Raw genomic sequence first — 22,177 nt, 5'->3', positions numbered from 1 at the left:
GAGCTTGGCGGGGAACAAAGGCGCTGGCCAGCACCATCTCCCTCACTCACCCCCAGCTGAAATCCCAAAGGGAACCAGTTCCCATCACCGAACTTGCTTGCACCACGCAAACACCCAATGCTGTGCTTCTGTGGATCCATCCCTCCGACGAATCTGCCTGCCTCCCTCTCGGTGCTGCAGGGCCCCTCCCGCAGGGCACCACCAACAGCAAAGTGAGCTGAGCCTGCCCTTCCCACTCCTGTGCACCTTGGGGATCCACCCTGGCTAATACGCCAGATCCCATAGAAGCAGCACCACAAGCCTGGCAGTGTACAAGTAGCCTAGATAGGAGCCACACCACTCCACAGTGAGTCGTGCCCCTGGGAGAGGGGAAGATAAAGTACACATCAGACTGATTGTGGCTCTAGCGGTGGGCTGGGGGCAGACATCGGGTCTGACTGTGGTTCCGCCCACCAACACAAGTTACTCTGGACAGCACAGGCAAAGTGCCCTGAAGTTTAGAGCCACCCCAGGGACTACCCAAAAAGACGAAATGGAAGAATTCTCCTCAAAAGAAGCTCCAGGAAGTAGCAACACCTAACGAATTGATCAAAAACGTTTTAAGCAATATAATGGAACAAGAATTTAGAATAATAGTCATAAAATTAATTGCTGGGCTTGAAAAAAGTATAGAGGACAGCAGAAAATCCATTGCTACAGAGACCAAGGACCTAAGAAACAGTCATGAGGAGCTTAAAAAAAATGCTATAAATGAGGTGCAAAATAAAATGGAGGCAGCCACAGCTCGGATTGAAGAGGCAGAGGAGAGAATAGGTGAGTTAAAAGATAAAATTATGGAAAAAGAGGAGCCTGAGAAAAAGAAAGATAAAAACATCCAGGAGTATGAGGGGAGAATTAGAGAGAACTAAGTGATGCAATCAAATGGAACAATATCTGTATAATAGAAATTCCAGAAGAGGAAGAGAGAGAGAAAGGGGCTGAAGGTGTACTTGAACAAATTATACTTGAGAACATCCCTGATCTGGGGAAGGAAACAGGCACTGAAATCCAAGAAGCACAGAGAACTCCCTTCAGACGTAACTTGAATCGATCTTCTGCACTATCTGCATGATCTATCTATCTTCACTATCTATCTGCACTAGATGTGCATGACCTATCATAGTGAAACTGGAAAAATACAAGGATAAAGAGGAAATTCTGAAAGCAGCTAGGGATAAACAGGCTCTCACCTACAAAGGGAGACCCATAAGACTAGTGGCAGACCTATCTACTGAAACTTGGCAGGCCAGAAAGGAATGGCAGGAGATCTTCAATGTGATAAACAGAAAAAATATGCAGCTGAGAATCCTTTATCCAGCAAGTCTGTCATTTAGAATAGAAGGAGAGATAAAGGTCTTCCCAAACAAACAAAAACTGAAGGAATTCGTCACCACTAAACCAGCCCTACAAGAGATCCTAAGGGGGACTCTGTGAGTGAAATGTTGCAAAGACCACAAAGTACCAGAGACATCACTACATGCATGAAACCTACAGACATCACAATGACTCTAAACCCATATCTTTCTATAATAACACTGAATGTAAAGGGACTAAATGCGCCAACCAAAAGACACAGGGTATCAAAATGGATAAAAAACAAGACCTGTCTATTTGCTACCTACAAGAGACTCATTTAAGACCTGAGGACACCTTCAGATTGAAAGTGAGGGGATAGAGAACTATCTATCACGCTACTGGAAGTCAAAAGAAAGCTGGAGTAGCCATACTTATATCAGACAAACTAGACTTTACAGGCTGTAACAAGAGATGAAGAAGGGCATTATATAATAATTACAGGGACTATCCATCATGAAGAGCTAACAATTATAAATGTCTATGCGCCGAATACGGGAGCCCCCAAATATATAAAACAATTACTCACAAACATAAGCAACCTTATTGATAAGAATGTGGTAATTGCAGGGGAATTTAACACTCCACTTACAACAATGGATAGATCATCTAGATACAGGATCAATAAAGAAACAAGGGCCCTGAATGATACATTGGATCAGATGGACTTGACAGATATATTTAGAACTCTGCATCCCAAAGCAACAGAATATACTTTCTTCTCGAGTGCACATGGAACATTCTCCAAGATAGATCACATAATGGGTCACAAAACAGCCCTTCATAAGTATACAAGAATTGAAATTATACCATGCATACTTTCAGACCACAATGCTATGAAGCTTGAAATCAACCACAGGAAAAAGTCTGGAAAACCTCCAAAACATGGAGGTTAAAGAACACCCTACTAAAGAATGAATAGGTCAACCAGGCAATTAGAGAAGAAATCAAAAAATATATGGAAACAAACGAAAATGAAAATACAACAATCCAAATGCTTTGGGACGCAGCAAAGGCAGTCCTGAGAGGAAAATACATTGCAATCCAGGATATCTCCAGAAACAAGAAAAATCCCAAATACAAAATCTAACAGCACACCTAAAGGAAATAGAAGTAGAGCAGCAAAGACACCCCAAACCCAGCAGAAGAAGAGAAATAATAAAAATCAGAGGAGAAATAAACAATATAGAATCTAAAAAAAAAACTGTAAAGCAGATCAATGAAACCAAGAGTTGGTTTTTTGAAAACAAACAAAATTGATAAACCTCTAACCAGGCTTCTCAAAAAGAAAAGGGAGATGACCCAAATAGATAACATCATGAATTAATATGGAATTATTACAACCAATCCCTCAGAAATACAAGCAATTATCAGGGAATACTATGAAAAATTATATGCCAACAAACTGGACAACTTCGAAGAAATGGACAAATTCCTAAGCACCCACACACTTCCAAAACTCAAACAGGAAGAAATAGAAAACTTGAACAGACTCATAACCAGCGAAGAAATTGAATCAGTTATCAAAAATCTCCCAACAAATAAGAGTCCAGGACCAGATGGCTTCCCAGGGGGATTCTACCAGATATTTAAAGCAGAGATAATACCTATACCTCTCAAGCTGTTCCAAAAAATAGAAAGGGAATGAAAACTTCCAGACTCATTCTATGAAGCCAGCATTACTTGGATTCCTAAGCCAGACAGAGACCAGGCAAAAAAAAGAGAACTACAGGCCAATATCCCTGATGAATATGGATGCAAAAATTCTCAGTAAGATGCTAGCAAATCAAATTCAACAGCATATAAAAAGAATTATTCACCATGCTCAGGTGGGATTCATTCCTGGGATGCAAGACTGGTTCAACATTCACAAACCAATCAATGTGATACATCACATTAATAAAAGAAAAGAACCATAAAGATCCTGTCAATAGATGCAGAAAAAGCATTTTACAAAATTCAGCATCCTTTCTTGATAAAAACCCTCGAGAAAGTCGGGATAGAAAAAACATACTTAAACATCATAAAAGCTATTTATGAAAAGCCCACAGCTAATATCATCCTCAATGGGGAAAAACTGAGAGCTTTCCCCCTGAGATCAGGAACATGACAGTGATGTCCACTCTCACCGCTGTTGTTTAACATAGTGTTGGAAGTTCTAGCATCAGCAATCAGACAACAAAAGGAAATCAAAGGTATCAAAATTGGCAAAGATGAAGTCAAGCTTTTGCTTTTTGCAGATGACATGATATCATACAAGGAAAACCCGAGAGACTCCACCAAAGTCTGCTAGAACTGATACATGAATTCAGCAAAGTCGCAGGATACAAAATCAATGTACAGAAATTAGTTGCATTCTTATACACTAATAATGAAGCAACAGAAAGACAAATAAAGAAACTGATCCCATTCACAATTGCACCAAGAAGCATAAAATACCTAGGAATAAACCTAACCAAAGATGTAAAAGATCTGTATGCTGAAAATTATAGAAAGCTTATGAAAGAAATTGAAGAAGATATAAAGAAATAGAACAACATTCCGTGCTCATGGACTGGAAGAATAAATAGTTTTAAAATGTCAATACTGCTCAAAGCAATCTACACATTCAATGCAATTCCAAACAAAATTTCACCAGCATTCTTCTCAAAGCTAGAACAAGCAATCCTAAAATTTGTATGGAACCCAAAAGGCCCCAAAGAGCCAAAGTAATTTTGAAGAAGACCAAAGCAGGAGGCATCACAATCCCAGACTTTAGCCTCTACTACAAAGCTGTAATCACCAAGACAGCATGGTATTGGCACAAAAACAGGCACATAGACCAATGGAATAGAATAGAGACTCCAGAATTGGATCCACAGAAGTATGGCCAACTAATCTTTGACAAAGCAGGAAAGAATATCTAATGGAAAAAAGACAGTGTCTTTAACAAATCATGCTGGGAGAACTGGACAGCAACATGCAGAAGGTTGAAACTAGACCACTTTCTCACACCATTCACAAAAATAAACTCAAAGTGGATAAAGGACCTGAATGTGAGACAGGAAACCATCAAAACCTTAGAGGAGACAGCAGGAAAAGACCTCTCTGACCTCAGCCGTAGCAATCTCTTACTCGACACATCCCCAAAGGCAAGGGAATTAAAAGCAAAAATGAACTACTGGGACCTTATGAAGATAAAAAGCTTCTGCACAGCAAAGGAAACAACCAACAAAACTAAAAGGCAACCAATGGAATGGGAAAAGATATTTGCAAATGACATATCGGACAAAGGGCTAGTATCCAAAATCTATAAAGAGCTCACCAAACTCCACACCCAAAAAACAAATACCAGTGAAGAAATGTATTCACCCAGTGAAAAAATGGGCAAAAAACATGAATAGACACTTCTCTAAAGAAGACAACCAGATGAACAACAGGCACATGAAAAGATGCTCAACGTCACTCCTTATCAAGGAAATACAAATCAAAACCACACTCAGATACCACCTCACACCAGTCAGAGTGGCCAAAATGAACAATCAGGAGATGATAGATGCTGGAGAGGATGTGGAGAAATGGGAACCCTCTTGCACTGTTGGTGGGAATGCAAACTGATGCAGCCACTCTGGAAAACAGTGTGGAGGTTCCTCAAAAAATTGAAAGATCTACCCTATGACCCAGCAATAGCACTGCTAGGAATTTACCCAAGGGATACAGGAGTTCTGATGCATAGGGGCACTTGTACCCCAATGTTTATAGCAACACTTTCAACAATAGCCAAATTATGGATAGAGCCTAAATGTCCATCAACTGATGAATGGATAAAGAAATTGTGGTTTATATACACAATGGAACACTACATGGCAATGAGAAAGAATGAAATTTGGCCTTTTGTAGCAACGTGGATGGAACTGGAGAGTGTGATGCTAAGTGAAATAAGTCATACAGAGAAAGACACATACCATATGTTTTCACTCATATATGGATCCTGAGAAACTTAGCAGAAGACCATGGGAGAGGGGAAGGAAAAAAAGAAAAGGTTAGAGAGGGAGGGAGCCAAAGCATAAGAGACTCTTAAAACCTGAGAATAAACTGAGGGTTGATGGGAGGTGGGAGGGAGGGGAGAGTGGGTGATAGGTATTGAGGAGGGGACCTGTTGGGATGAGCACTGGGTGTTGTATGGAAACCAATTTGACAATAAATTTCATATTAAAAAAATAATAAAAAAAAAACAATCAAGATTTTCACCTCAAATTTTCCTCTTAAATATATGGGTCTCTTCATATAGACCCTAAATAGCTGTCCCATAGACCCAATGGTATCATCATAACATATAAATTATCTGGATGAGGTGGAGATAAACTCAGAGTTTGTATTCTGCCTGCATTTAACCACAAAAGTCTCCACTCTGATTGTAAGCCTACAAATCCAGATAAAGAGGAGGTAACTCAGTGCAGGTACTGGTGCTTCCACGTGATCAACAGAACCCCAGGCCCTCAAGTACTCCTACTCCCCCACTTACAAGAAACACACAGACAAGCTAAGTATGTGTCAGCTTCAGGCTCATTAAATTCAATGACCTTTGGTATTTTTTTGTTGCAGGTGCTCAAGGAGAGAAAGAAAGCATATTTAGTAAGAACAATAATCCACTTTTACCCAAGACTGACATTTGGAATCAAATCTAGCAGAGGGGAATACCATACATGAAGTCTCCCTCTCCTTTTTCCCAAGAATTCAGCAGCAAATGATAGATTTTTTTGACCATATGTCCATATACGTTTAATCTGGCAGGACAAGGAAGATGGGAAGAGTTCCTTCAGAGATTCCTGAAGGATCTACTAGCCACACTTTTGAATCACTGCCCAAATTTCCCTCTAGGAGCTCTGTAGTTCAGAATTGATGCATACATATAATATATGAGTGCTATATAGCTAGCAATTGTAATATAAAACTTAAACTGTTTTAAATTATTGCTGTTTGTGGATTTACATATGTCACTAATACATTTTTTAAAGCAGAACATTTTGTGGGGTTTTTTCATGCTGTGCTGTGATTAATAAGAAATAAACTTAGAACATAGGTGGTGATGGTTTGACTCAGGAAACCATCATGTTTGATGGAACTGAAACCTCCCAGGGTTCAGTCAGTATGCTCAACCTAATCTTACTCACACTTAAATCCAGGATTCTCTGATAAAGGTTGTCATCAGTGAACTGAGTAAGAGTGCTTCAAGTTCTCATTACCTCACATAGGAAATAATGTGTTCATATAATCATCTTTTGTGAGTTTTATAAATATATTACAAAAACTCAGTCTTATGGAAAAAGGATCAATTCAAAAAAGTTTCCAAAAATAAGAAAAAAGATGAATAAGGTTGATGGGAATGGTTCCATAAAAGAGCTTGATAGATTTAAGCAATATTTATTGATGCTCAGGAAAGTATAAATGAAACGTGTTATACAGAAAGTTGATGGTCAGAAGCCATTTAAAATCTAGTGGTGTCAAGGAAACATCCAGACTCAAAGGTAATTGCATTGCAGCACCTGAACTCACATTGCTCTAATGCACAAGTGTAAGTTCAGAAGATGTCAGGGAAATTAAATATTAACAAAAATGACCTTGACCCTATTTGTTTATAGTGACACAAACAACAATGCTGGCAGCCTGGAAGATTGCACAGAAAATCTGGGCCTGAGAATCAGGAGACTAGGCTTGTAGCACAGACTTCATTTTCTTCTCTGCTCAGTTCTCTCACACATACCTAAACGTGTTGTATAGAGCAATGTCATCCAGTAGAAATAGAATACCAGCTAAAAATGTGAGCCATGTAAGTAATTTTAAATTTCTAGTAGCCACATTCAAAAAATGTTTAAACTGAGAGCTTTCCTCCTAAGGTCAGGAACAAGACAAGGATGTCCATTCTCACCATTTTTATTCCACATAGTACTACAAACCCTAGCCATAGCAGTCTGACAACAAAAAAATGAATAAAAGGAATCTGAAATGGTAGCAGAGAAATACAACTTCCACTGTTTGCAGGTACTTGATATTTACAGGTATCTGATACCTTAGGTAGAAAACCCTAAAGATTCCACCAGAAAACTAGTAGAACCGATAAATGAATTCAGTAGAGTCACAGGATACAAAATCACTTTACAGAAATCTGTTGCATTTTAATACACTAATAATGAAGCAGCATAAAGAGAAATTAAGAAAACAGCCCCATTTAAAATGACACCAAAATAATAAAATACCTAGGAAGTGAAAGACCTGTACTCTGAAAAGTATAAAACACTGATGAAAGAAATTGAAGAGGACACAAACAAATGGAAAGACATTATATTCTCATGGGCTGGAAGAACAAATAATGTTAAAATGTCTATACTACCCCCAAACAATCTACAGATTTAATGCAATCCATATCAAAATACCAACAGCATTTTCCACAGAACTAGAACAAACAATCCAAAAATTTGTATGGAACCACAAAAGACCCCCAATAGCCAAAGCAATCTTGAAAAAGAAAAATAAAACTGGAGGTATCACAATCCCAGATTTCAAGTCATCTTACAAAGCTCTTGTAATCAAAATAGTATGGTATTGGCACAAAAATAGACATATAGATCAATGGAACAGAACAGAGGCCCAAACCCCCAATTTTATGTTCAATTAATTAACAAAGGAGGCCAGAGTATGCAATGGGAAAAAGACAGTCTCTTCGACAAATGGTAATGGGAAAACTGGACAGCTACATGCAAAAGAATGAAACTGACCCATTTTCTGATACCATTCACCAAAATAAACTCAAAATGGATGAAGTACCAAAGAGCGAGGCCTGAAATCATAAAAATCCTAGAAGAGAGCACAAGCAGTAATTTCTCCGGCATCAGCATAAAAACATTTTTCTACATATGTATCCTGAAGCAAGGGAAACAAAAGCAAAATTTAACTATTTGGAGTACATCAAAATAAACAGCTTCTGCACAGCAAAGCAAAGAATCAACAAAACTGAAAGACAGCCTACTGAATGAGAGAAAATATTTGCAAATGATATGTCAGATAAAAGGTTACTATCCAAAATATATGAAGAACTTATACAACTACACACACACACACACACACACACACACACACACACACAAATAATCCTATCAAAAACGGGCAGAAGACACAAGCAGACATTTCTCCAAAGAAGACATTAAGATGGCCAACAGACACATGAAAAGATGTTCAACATCACTCATCATCAGTGAAATGCTAATCAAAACCACAATGAAATATCACCTCATACCTGTCTTAATGGCTAAAATCAAAAACACAAGAAACAACAAGTGTTGGAGAGGATGTGGAGGAAAAGGAACCCTCCTGCACTGTTGGTGAGAACGCAAACTGGTGTAACCACTGTGGAAGACAATACAGAGGTTCCTCAAAAAATTAAAAATAGGGGTGCCTAGATGTCTCAGTCAGTTAAGCGTCTGACTTCGGCTCAGGTTATGATCTTGTGGTTTGTGGGTTCAAGCCCTGTGTTGGGCACTGGGCTAAAGGCTCAGAGCCTGGAGCCTGCTTCAGATTCTGTGTCTCCTTCTCTCTCTCTGCCCCTCCCCTGCTGACACTCTCAAAAATAAAACAGTTAAAAAAAATTTAAATTAAAAATAGAACTACCCTACAATCCAGTAATCACACTATTGAGTATTTACCCAAAGAATACAAAAACAGTTAATTCAAAGGGGTATATGTACCCATATGTTTACTGTAGCATTATTTACAATAGCCAAATTATGGAAGAGCCCAAGTGTTCATCAATACATGAATGGATAAAGAAGAATATACACATATGTAGATATATACAATGGAATATTACACAGCCATAAAAAAAAGAATGAAATCTTGCCATTTGCAACACCATAGATGGATCTAGAGTATACTGCGAACTGAAATAAGCCATAAGAGAAAGACAAATACCATATTACTTCACTCATATGTGGAATTTAAGCAACAAAACAAACAAACCAAGAAAGAGACAAAGGAACCAAAAAATAAATAAATAAAAGAAAAAAGGAAAATAGACTCTTAACTGCAGAGAACAAACAGATGGTTACCAGTGGGGAGGTCAATGACAGGATAGGTAAAATAGATGAAGGAGATTAAGAGTACCCTCATCTTGATGAACACTGGTTGTTGTATGAAGTGTTGAATCAGTATATTATATACCTGAAATTAATATAACACTGTTAACTACATTGGAATTAAAATAAAAAATGAAAGAAAATTACACATTTAAAAAACAGGTAAATTTCATTTTAATAATATATTTTATTTAACCAATATATAGAAAATATTTCAAAATGGAACCAATATAAAAATTATTTTTTAAGTTTATTTATTTACTTTGAGAGAGAAAAAAAAGTGGATGAGCGAGTGGGGGAGTGGCGGAGAGAGAGAGAGAATCCCAAGCAGACGCCACACTGTCAGTGCAGAGCCCAGTGCAGAGCTCAAACTCACGAACTGTGAGATCATGACCTGAGTTGAAGTCAGACACTTAAGCGACGGGACCCCCTCAGGTACCCACCCCCCCGATGTAAAAAAATTATTAATGATGCATCTTACATTCCCTTTTTGGTACTAAGTCCTCAAAATCTGGTATATACTTTATACTTAACAGCACATCTTATCTGCACCTGCCACACTGCCAGTGTTCAGTAGCCACATGTGGCTAGTGGCTGCCTAACTGAGTAGCAGTCAATCTGTATACTCTTCACCTTGTCCAAAATCCCTATGACTAGAAACACTGATGGGACAGTACTACAAAAATTGGAAGTTGCATAAATATGTGAAAGTAATACAATGATTCCACAGAGAGGACAAAACACATAAATAAGCATTACAGAATTTTATATTCTGTCAAGAATCATTTACAATATTTCTTTGTAAGGATATCTATTATGTGGAAAAACGATGCTTACCATTTTCAAAATTAATGGAATTCCCTTCCTTGGATGTCTTTTCAAATTAGACAAATATAGACATAGAGATTCATATATGGACTAGCAATGGATTTGATTAGAAGTTCTCAACTCTATCTGCATAGAATCATCATGGAAACTTAAAAAACACCAGGGTATCATCTCCAAGACCCTTATTTAATTACTCTGGAGTTTCTGGGGCACTGATGCAATGTGCAGCCCAGGTTGAGGGGCATCAAGTAGGATGACCTCTGCAGGGACTATCACACTCCCTCTCATTGCCCCTCACTTGCCAGTTGCTCCCACAGTAGTCAAGGATATTAGCATAATTTGAGGCACCGTCTCAAGAAACACTGAGATAACTATTGGTATTCATACATGCCATCAGCAAATGGTACAGGAGTCCCCCCTTATCTGCAGGGGACACATTCCAAGACCCCTAGTGGATGCTTCAAACTGCAGATAGTACCAAACCCTATACTATATTTTTTCCTATTCACACAAACCTATGATAAAGTTTAATTTACAAATTACACACAGTAAGAGATTAATAGCATTAACTAGTAATAAAATAGAACAATTCTAATATAAAGTTATGTGAATGTGATCTCTCTCTCTCAAAACATCCTATTATACCAGACTCACCCTTCTTCTTGTGATGATGTGAGATGACAAAATGCCCACATGATGAGATGAAGTGAGGTGAATAATGCAGGCACTGTAATGTAGCACTAGGCTACTACTGACCTTCTAGTGATATGTCAGAAATTAGGTCACCTGCTTCCAGACCATGGTTGAGCATGGGTAACCAAAACCATGGAAAGTGCAAGTGCAGAGAAAGGAGGGCTACTGTATTTCATGGCTTGGGGCAAAAATGTGCACTTATATTTAGCAATCACAATCATTTCTACAATATGGAATCATGCTACCCCTACTTAGTTTTAAAACCAAAGTCAGCAAATTTTGTCAAAGGCTAATACAACACGTATTTCTTAAGCACTTTACACATTATAAGAGATTGCAGATACAGAAGATTGGTCCTAGGATCGTCAGAAGATGGCGGCGTAGGAGGACGCTGGGTTCACCACGCGTCCTGCTCATCACTTAGATTCCACCTACACCTGCCTAAATAACCCAGAAAACCGCCAGAGGATTAGCAGAACGGAGTCTCCGGCGCCAAGCGCAGATGAGAGGCCCACGGAAGAGGGTAGGAAGGGCGGCGAGGCGGTGCGCGCTGCACGGACTGGCAGGAGGGAGCCGGGGCGGAGGGGTACCGGCCAAGCAGAGCCCCCGAGTCTGGCTTGCAAAAGCGGAGGGGCCAGACGGAATGTGTTCCGACAGCAAGCGCGACTTAGCATCTGGGAGGTCATAAGTTAACAGCTCTGCTCGCAAAGCGGGAAGGCTGGAGGACAAAGGGAGGGAGAGTTGCTGAGCCCCGGGACGACAGAGCTCAGTTTGGCGGGGAACAAAGGCACTCGCCAGCACCATCTCCCTCGCCAATCCCCCAGCCAAAATCCCAAAGGGAACCAGTTCCTGCCAGGGAACTTGCTCGCTCCACGCAAACACCCAGCGCTGTGCTTCTGCAGAGCCACCCCTCCTGCAGTGGGTCTGACTCCCTCCTGCTGCCACAGGGCCCCTCCTGAAGTGGATCACCTAAGGAGAAGCGAGCTAAGCTTACCCCTCCTGCCCCCGTGCACCTTGCCTCCCCACCCCAGCTAATACGCCAGATCCCCAGCACCACAAGCCTGGCAGTGTGCAAGTAGCCCAGACGGGCCACACCACCCCACAGTGAATCCCGCCCCTAGGAGAGGGGAAGAGAAGGCACACACCAGTCTGACTGTGGCCCCAGCGGTGGGCTCAAGGCAGACATCAGGTCTGACTGTGGCCCGCCCACCAACTCCAGTTATACACCACAGCACAGGGGAAGTGCCCTGCAGGTCTGCACCACTCCAGGAACTACCCAAAATGACAAAACGGAAGAATTCCCCTCAAAAGAATCTCCAGGAAAAAACAACAGCTAATGAACTGATCAAAAAGTATTTAAATAATATAACAGAAAGTGAATTTAGAATAATAGTCATAAAATTAATCCCTGGGCTTGAAAACAGTATAGAGGACAGCAGAGAATCTCTTGCTACAGAGATCAAGGGACTAAGGAACAGTCAGGAGGACCTGAAAAACACTTTAAACGACATGCAAAATAAAATGGAAACGACCACGGCTCGGATTGAAGAGGCAGAGGAGAGAATAGGTGAACTAGAAGATAGAATTATGGAAAAAGAGGAAGCTGAGAAAAAGAGAGATAAAAAAATCCAGGAGTATGAGGGGAAAATTAGAGAACTAAGTGATACACTAAAAAGAAATAATATACGCATAATTGGTATCCCAGAGGAGGAAGAGAGAGGGAAAGGTGCTGAAGGTGTACTTGAAGAAATAATAGCTGAGAACTTCCCTGAACTGGGGAAGGAAAAAGGCATTGAAATCCAAGAGGCACAGAGAACTCCCTTCAGATGTAACTTGAATCGATCTTCTGCACAACATATAATAGTGAAACTGGCAAAATACAAGGATAAAGAGAAAATTCTGAAAGCAGCAAGGGATAAACGTGCCCTAACATATAAAGGGAGACCTATAAGACTCGTGACTGATCTCTCTTTTGAAACTTGGCAGGCCAGAAAGGATGGGCACAAGATCTTCAACGTGATGAACAGAAAAAATATGCAGCCGAGAATCTTTTCTCCAGCAAGTCTGTCATTTAAAATAGGAGAGATAAAGGTCTTCCCAAACAAACAAAAACTGAAGGAATTCGTCACCACTAAACCAGCCCTACAAGAGATCCTAAGGGGAATCCTGTGAGACAAAGTACCAGAGACATCACTACAAGCATAAATCATACAGACATCACAATGACTCTAAACCCGTATCTTTCTATAATAACATTGAATGTAAATGGACTAAATGTGCCAACCAAAAGACATAGGGTATAAGAATGGATAAAAAACAAGACCCATCTATTTGCTGTCTACAAGAGACTCATTTTAGACCTGAGGACACCTTTAGATTGAGAGTGAGGGGATGGAGAACTATTTATCATGCTACTGGAAGCCAAAAGAAAGCTGGAGTAGCCATACTTATATCAGACAAACTAGACTTTAAATTAAAGGCTGTAACAAGAGATGAAGAAGGGCATTATATAATAATTACAGGGACTATCCATCAGGAAGAGCTAACAATTATAAATGTCTATGCGCCGAATACGAGAGCCCCCAAATATATAAAACAATTACTCATAAACATAAGGAACCTTATTGATAAGAATGTGGTAATTGCAGGGGAATTTAACACTCCACTTAAAACAATGGATAGATCATCTAGATACAGGATCAATAAAGAAACAAGGGTCCTGAATGATACATTGGATCAGATGGACTTGACAGATATATTTAGAACTCTGCATCCCAAAGCAACAGAATATACTTTCTTCTCGAGTGCACATGGAACATTCTCCAAGATAGATCACATAATGGGTCACAAAACAGCCCTTCATAAGTATACAAGAATTGAAATTATACCATGCATACTTTCAGACCACAATGCTATGAAGCTTGAAATCAACCACAGGAAAAAGTCTGGAAAACCTCCAAAAACATGGAGGTTAAAGAACACCCTACTAAAGAATGAATAGGTCAACCAGGCAATTAGAGAAGAAATCAAAAAATATATGGAAACAAACAAAAATGAAAATACAGCAATCCAAATGCTTTGGGACGCAGCGAAGGCAGTCCTGAGAGGAAAATACATTGCAATCCAGGATATCTCCAGAAACAAGAAAAATCTCAAATACAAAATCTAACAGCACCCTAAAGGAAATAGAAGCAGAACAGCAAAGGCAGCCTAAACCCAGCAGAAGAAGAGAAATAATAAAGATCAGAGCAGAAATAAACAATATAGAATCTAAAAAAACTGTAGAGCAGATCAACGAAACCAAGAGTTGGTTTTTTGAAAAAATAAACAAAATTGACAAACCTCTAGCCAGGCTTCTCAAAAAGAAAAGGGAGATGACCCAAATAGATAACATCACGAATTAATATGGAATTATTACAACCAATCCCTCAGAGATACAAATAATTATCAGGGAATACTATGAAAAATTATATGCCAACAAACTGGACAACCTGGAAGAAATGGACAAATTCCTAAACACCCACACACTTCCAAAACTCCATCAGGAGGAAATAGAAAGCTTGAACAGACCCATAACCAGCGAAGAAATTGAATCAGTTATCAAAAATCTCCCAACAGGGGCGCCTGGGTGGCGCAGTCGGTTAAGCGTCCGACTTCAGAGATGATACCTATCCTTCTCTAGCTATTCCAAAAAATAGAAAGGGAAGGAAAACTTCCAGACTCATGCTATGAAGCCAGTATTACTTTGATTCCTAAACCAGACAGAGACCCAGTAAAAAAAGAGAACTACAGGCCAATATCCCTGATGAATATGGATGCAAAAATTCTCAATAAGATACTAGCAAATCGAATTCAACAGCATATAAAAAGAATTATTCACCATGATCAAGTGGGATTCATTCCTGGGATGCAGGGCTGGTTCAACATTCGCAAATCAATCAACGTGATACATCACATTAATAAAAGAAAAGAACCATATGATCCTGTCAATCGATTCAGAAAAGGCCTTTGACAAAATTCAGCAACTTTCTTAATAAAAACCCTTGAGAAAGTCGGGATAGAAGGAACATACTTAAACATCATAAAAGCCATTTATGAAGCCCACAGCTAACATCATCCTCAATGGGGAAAAACTGAGAGCTTTTTCCCTGAGATCAGGAACATGACAGGGATGTCCACTCTCACCGCTGTTGTTTAACATAGTGTTGGAAGTTCTAGCATCAGCAATCAGACAACAAAAGGAAATCAAAGGCATCAAAATTGGCAAAGATGAAGTCAAGCTTTTGCTTTTTGCAGATGACATGATACTATGCATGGAAAATCCGATAGACTCCACCAAAGTCTGCTAGAACTGATACATGAATTCAGCAAAGTCGCAGGATACAAAATCAATGTACAGAAATCAGTTGCATTCTTATACACTAACAATGAAGCAACAGAAAGACAAATAAAGAAACTGATCCCATTCACAATTGCACCAAGAAACATAAAATACCTAGGAATAAATCTAACCAAAGATGTAAAAGAACTGTATGCTGAAAACTATAGAAAGCTTATGAAGGTAACTGAAGAAGATATAAAGAAATGGAAAGACATTCCCTGCTCATGGATTGGAAGAATAAATATTGTCAAAATGTCAATATTACCCAAAGCTATCTACACATTCAATGCAATCCCAATCAAAATTGCACCAGCATTCTTCTCGAAACTAGAACAAGCAATCCTAAATTTCATATGGAACCACAAAAGACCCCGAATAGCCAAAGTAATTTTGAAGAAGAAGACCAAAGCAGGAGGCATCACAATCCCAGACTTTAGCCTCTACTACAAAGCTGTCATCATCAAGACAGCATGGTATTGGCACAAAAACAAGCACATAGACCAATGTAATAGAATAGAAACCCCAGAACTAGACCCACAAAAGGATGGCCAACTCATCTTTGACAAAGCAGGAAAGAACACCCAATGGAAAAAAGACAGTCTCTTTAACAAATGGTGCTGGGAGAACTGGACAGTAACATGCAGAAGGTTGAAACTAGACCACTTTCTCACACCATTCACAAAAATAAACTCAAAATGGATAAAGGACCTGAATGTGAGACAGGAAACCATCAAAACCCTAGAGGAGAAAACAGGAAAAGACCTCTCTGACCTCAGCCGTAGCAATCTCTTACTCGACACATCCCCAAAGGCAAGGGAATTAAAAGCAAAAATGAACTACTGGGACCTTATGAAGATAAAAAGCTTCTGCACAGCAAAGGAAACAACCAACAAAACTAAAAGGCAACCAACGGAATGGGAAAAGATATTTGCAAATGACCTATCAGACAAAAGGCTAGTATCCAAAATCTATAAAGAGCTCACCAAACTCCACACCCGAAAAACAAATAACCCAGTGAAGAAATGGGCAGAAAACATGAATAGACACTTCTCTAAAGAAGACATCCAGATGGCCAACAGGCACATGAAAGTATGCTCAACGTCGCTCGTCATCAGGGAAATACAAATCAAAACCACACTCAGATATCACCTCATGCCAGTCAGAGTGGCCAAAATGAACAAATCAGGAGACTATAGATGCTGGAGAGGATGTGGAGAAATGGGAACCCTCTTGCACTGTTGGTGGGAATGCAAATTGGTTCAGCCACTCTGGAAAACAGTGTGGAGGTTCCTCAAAAAATTAAAAATAGACCTACCCTATGACCCAGCAATAGCACTGCTAGGAATTTACCCAAGGGATACAGGAGTACTGATGCATAGGGGCACTTGTACCCCAATGTTTATAGCAGCACTCTCAACAATAGCCAAATTATGGATAGAGCCTAAATGTCCATCAACTGATGAATGGATAAAGAAATTGTGGTTTATATACACAATGGAGTACTACAGGGCAATGAGAAAGAACGAAATATGGCCCTTTGTAGCAACGTGGATGGAACTGGAGAGTGTGATGCTAAGTGAAATAAGCCACACAAAGATAGATACCATATGTTTTCACTCTTATGTGGATCCTGAGAAACTTAACAGGAACCCATGGGGGAGCGGAAGGAAAAAAAAAAAAAAAAAAGGACGTTAGAGTGGGAGAGAGCCAAAGCATAAGAGACTGTTAAAAACTGAGAACAAACTGAGGGTTGATGAGGGGTGGGAGGGAGCGGAGGGTGGGTGATGGGTATTGAGGAGGGCACCTTTTGGGATGAGCACTGGGTGTTGTATGGAAACCAATTTGACAATAAATTTCATATATTGAAAAAATAAAAGAAAGCACATGGTATAGAATAAAGCACCCTCAAATCAGAAAAAAAAAAAAAAAGATTGGTCCTGATTTAAAAAGAATATGAGTAACAACATTAAAAAAAGTGAAATTGAAAAGGAAGTTTATAAAAGAAAGGGTTTTATTGCTCTATTTATTTTGTGGCCCAGGTTTACAGTGCTTAGCATTACAGCTCACACAATCCTAACAATGTTAGAGGAGTAATGTATATAATACAAATGTATATTACATACAGATAAACTACATATATATTATGTAACTATGTTATATTCCTGTAATTGTATACAAAGCCCTTCAAATACAAAATCAATAGTGAAGACAGGATTGTACCACAAAGTCCACACTTACATACCTCTTCATGAATGAGTAGAAGTCTAATTTAGGCTCTTACTTGCCATGGGACCCTGGACAAGTCACTCCCTCTCAGGGTTAATCACTTCATCTCTAAAATGGAGCACTAAAACCCACACTTTGGGTTTTTTTTATGAAAGTTAAACTTGGAAGAACTGGAGCTCACACAGGGTAGTTGCTCAATAAATACATACTGAATCTGAATGTACCTGCCCATCTTCCTCACTTCTGAGCACAGCAGAAAGAAGCCCAGAAGGAAAATTAATTGCTCAAACTCACACATGAATCCAGGTTTCCTGACTAGTGCTTTCTTCCCACCTCCTTCCCCTTAAAAATCTCCAGCCTGAGGCTAACCATGCCTCCCCTCTTTCCAAGACAAGCCAATGATGGCTCCTGCCCTAGTGCAAAGACCACAAGTCCAAGACCTATCATTGCCCCTCACCTGCCCAGTTGCTTCCACAGTGGTTAAAGATTTTAGCACCGCTTGAAACCTTCTCTGGAGAAACACGAAGATAGCTATTGGTATTCATACATGCCATCAGCAAATGGTACAGTAGTTCCAGACCTTCTGCCAGCAGCACACAAAGGTAGCCACATGGACCTGGCATACACCCCACTCTGACACTCACCTCCAGCAACACTTGTACTCCCCTGTTCCCCTCCAGGCATCTTACTTTATTACTGGATCACAACCCACAGGTGCCAAGAACAGACCCAAAAGCACTTTCTTAACATTTTCCATTAACACTGCAATGGGATCTAGTATTCATTAACTACTGTCTCACATCAGGTTCTCTGGGAGCAGATCCTGAGATAAGGATTCACATGCAAGTGTCTCATTAGGAAAGTACTTCCAGGAGAAACTGGTAAGGGACATGAGACACAACACAGGGAAAGGGAAAAAAAACCATACAGGGTGTGACTGCATGCCAAGTCCCATCCTCTGTCTGATCTAAAGGAGTGGTTGAGAGTACAAATTAACCTCAGAGCTTGTCTAATTGAGGCAGGGGTGCTGCTCTTTCACACTCCTTCACCCACCAGTCACTGACTCCAGCAGTTCAAGGGCAGTGCTCTGGAAGAAAACAGCAGGTGCAAGTGCTTACAAGCAATGCAAATAGAAGCTGTGGATGAGTACAGAAGACAGTGAGGGTCTGTGCAGAGCCCCAACAGTATCCTCTACAACCACCAGCTTCAAGGGAGGACTTGAAGCTTGACTGTCTCAGATCTGAGCCCATTTGATCTTTCCAACTTTTCAAAATCCAAAAAATGGAAAGCCAGTTTCTGTAGCGTGAGCATATTGTACAAAGACCACCACCCCAGCCACTGGAATTGGCCAGTGATGCAACTGAGCAACATTAGATAGATCAAGCTACTCTGGCATATTGCTCTCTCAGCAAGAATACTTGTTACCGCTCAGTTTGAAAATTCAATATACATTGTGCTAGGTTCAAGGGACACAGATGTGATCAAGAGATGACCCCTGCCCTAGAGGATTTCACGGTAAAGGGCCATCTTCTAAATGGAAAATCTGGCCTGATTTTTTACTGAATCTTAAGGAACACTCCATACTCAATGATATATGCTTCTCCTGTCAATTTTACATGATCAGCAACAATACATACTAAAACATCACACCATATTGAACTACAAAGAGATGTTACTTCATGAGGAATCAACAGAAAGCTAAATGAAACCACAAGAAAGTAACACTAATACTATTTCTAACAATAATGATAATGATAGATAGCATGTGTGGGAGACATACAATCATCGAGTTTTTGAATATCTAAGTTCCTAGATAAATCCCTTGGCCTCTAATTAATGCCCCAAGGTACTGCCACAAGATTTAACTGGTAATCTGGGGGGACATTAAAGATATGCTAGGGCCATTATTTCAAATTCATTATGTAATTGTACATTTTAAACATACTTTATATGAGGTGATACTTCAAAGGAGTAAGATTTGTTATCAAATGTTCCTTGGGGAATTAGTTATATCATATTGTCAGATCTAATATCCAGTCAGAACTGCAAGGCTTGAGAAAGTCAAGATATGCAACAGTGGCTCAAAGCCACATATTGCATTAGCTTACAAAGATTCACCACCTCTTGACAATAAATTTCATGTATTAAAAAAAAAAAAAAAGATTCACCACCTCTTAAGAATTTGCTGTAGACCACAGAATTGTTTAGGGTCAGTACTAAACTCATATTTAATGTCTCTCAGAGTGCAAAACTCATGCTTTTAAACACCATGCTCCAGTGGCAACAATCCAAAACCTGCTAACATTGGAAATGAACCACATGGTTCCAGGCATCTTTATGGCTTATCTGTGTCCCACCAGAATCACCCCTTCAGAGGCTCTGTCTCTAACCACTATAATTTTATATTAAGATCCTTTTCCTTCATTGTACATTAACACTATTTTCTAAAACAAGCAAATACAGAAAAAACTATATGTATTCATTATGTTATTAGTGATCAGTCAATAATTTAGTTATGGAGATTAATTACTTCAATCCTGCCAATTATTGTCTAGATTATACCTAGTCCCTCTTGGTATCTTTATCATTTCTTGGAATTTCCCATCTCATATGATTACTTCATTTTATGATATTCCTTTAAAAAAACTGTCCTCACAGTATCCAAATGATTTAAAAGCACTGGGAGATGTGACTGACTACCAGAACGAAGTATATCATAGCCAGTTTCCTTTGTCACATGTTATTATTAGCAAAAAAAGGGACAAAGAGTAATAAACCATGCAATGAAGGTTTGAAATTTTGCTAAGTTTTATGGAGATGTTTTTGCTGTTATTAGTGTGTAAATACATGTTTTAAAGCATTTCAAATCCAAGAACCATTCCCATAAGTATTTATCAATTTAAAAGGAATAGGGGCGCCTGGGTGGCGCAGTCGGTTAGGCGTCCGACTTCAGCCAGGTCACGATCTCGCGGTCCGGGAGTTCGAGCCCCGCATCGGGCTCTGGGCTGATGGCTCAGAGCCTGGAGCCTGTTTCCCATTCTGTGTCTCCCTCTCCCTCTGCCCCTCCCCCGTTCATGCTCTGTCTCTCTCTGTCGCAAAAATAAATAAACGTTGAAAAAAAATTTAAAAATAAATAAATAAATAAATAAATAAATAAATAAATAAATAAATAAATAAAAGGAATAAAAAATCTGTTATGGTGAATATTCCATTCTAAATTTAACTATCAAGTAAATCCAAGATTCATTTAATACAGTAATGAGTCAAAGTCTTTCTAGCAATATTCCCCAGAAATTACCAAATTAAATAATTCAAATCCTTATAAAACGTCTATGACATACAAGACATTACAGAAGTGTCAAGTCTAAGCAGTATTTAGATCCAGAGATGAAAAGTGATAATGATTTGCCTGTGTCCACAAAACAAACTCCATAGGGATTTGATGTTGAGTAGGTAGCACAAGCACCAGCTGAACATTAAAATAAGCCATGAAGATAAAATGGACTTACACTGCAGTTTTTAACAAATTGAAAGGGAAAAGTAACATATACTTAATTAAAAGAGAAAACCACCAATTGTCAAGATCATTTTATGGTCCCCAAAATCTTAAAAATAACCCAAAAATGTCTTTCTTACTTGCTGTCGATGAGCACTTCAGATAGCCGATTATTCACTTGATTATCACTCTTATGGCGAAACTGAAAGTCAAAATATTTGTGAAAGAAATATATTAAATCATGCTTTGTCAGCACAAATAGGAACACTGAAAATACTTTTGAGTTCATCTGTTTGGACAATTTCACCATTGATCCAAAATTAGCCAGTTTATACTTACCATGAACCCAGCTCCATGTGTTCTAAATCTTAATCAATACCCTTCTCACTAACCCTTACTCTGGATGCTACCAATGCAACAAGTGTAGCCACATGCTCTTCTAATTCCCACACATTTTTAGGTGCTTCTAAGAAGACAGTATTCCCTTTACTCTGCCACATGGTTCTAGAAAACTATACATTTTGAAGTCCTCAATAAGGAATAGAGGCTTCCATTTTTCTTACATATGTGCTCAATACTTTATTGGAACATCAGTCATTCTGTTTTATGGATTTCTTTGAAGCCAAGAAATTACTTGTAATAACATGTATTCTTATTCTCCAGAAATTCTAATTGCTAACAGTAATATTATGAAATACTGAGCATTTAAAGCAAAACTCAAAATACAATACTGAACAACATTTGGTATGGATTTGTTTTTTATGCCCAAGTGATACTATTTCTTATTGTATATTCTAGTAATGTAAACATCTTACATTGCTTAGAAGAGTCCAAATATTATGAACCCTCTACTAAACTCATAAATTAGCAGTCATTCAGATAAGACTATCATCAAAATTAGTGTTTTCATTTAAAAAATTCAAAACATTGTACCAATATCACAACATCTAAAATGCTCCAACCACCCCTTCTCTTTTTCAATATCTTTCCCAAACCCATCCCAATCTATTCTGCCATGCCCAGTGCATGCAATTACACTGATTTCCAGGTGTA

At 39.0% G+C, this 22,177-nt stretch overlaps 1 protein-coding gene across 1 annotated transcript in view; it reads right to left on the bottom strand.

Moving 5' to 3' along the window:
- The window catches only part of ATP8B4 (ATPase phospholipid transporting 8B4 (putative)), a 259,928-nt gene that overhangs the window by 162,664 nt on the left and 75,087 nt on the right, over positions 1 to 22,177 (bottom strand). Inside the window, 1 exon segment of the mRNA XM_047075128.1 lies at positions 21,265 to 21,326. Coding sequence (XP_046931084.1) covers positions 21,265 to 21,326 — 62 coding nt within the window.

Source organism: Lynx rufus, unplaced genomic scaffold, assembly GCF_022079265.1.
Source record: "Lynx rufus isolate CCGP_SWC_20201006 ecotype Redwood Valley unplaced genomic scaffold, mLynRuf1.p SCAF_13, whole genome shotgun sequence".
NCBI classification, from domain to species: domain Eukaryota; kingdom Metazoa; phylum Chordata; class Mammalia; order Carnivora; family Felidae; genus Lynx; species Lynx rufus.
Note: the sequence above shows the minus strand (reverse complement) of the source record. Positions and strands in the feature narration are given on the sequence as shown.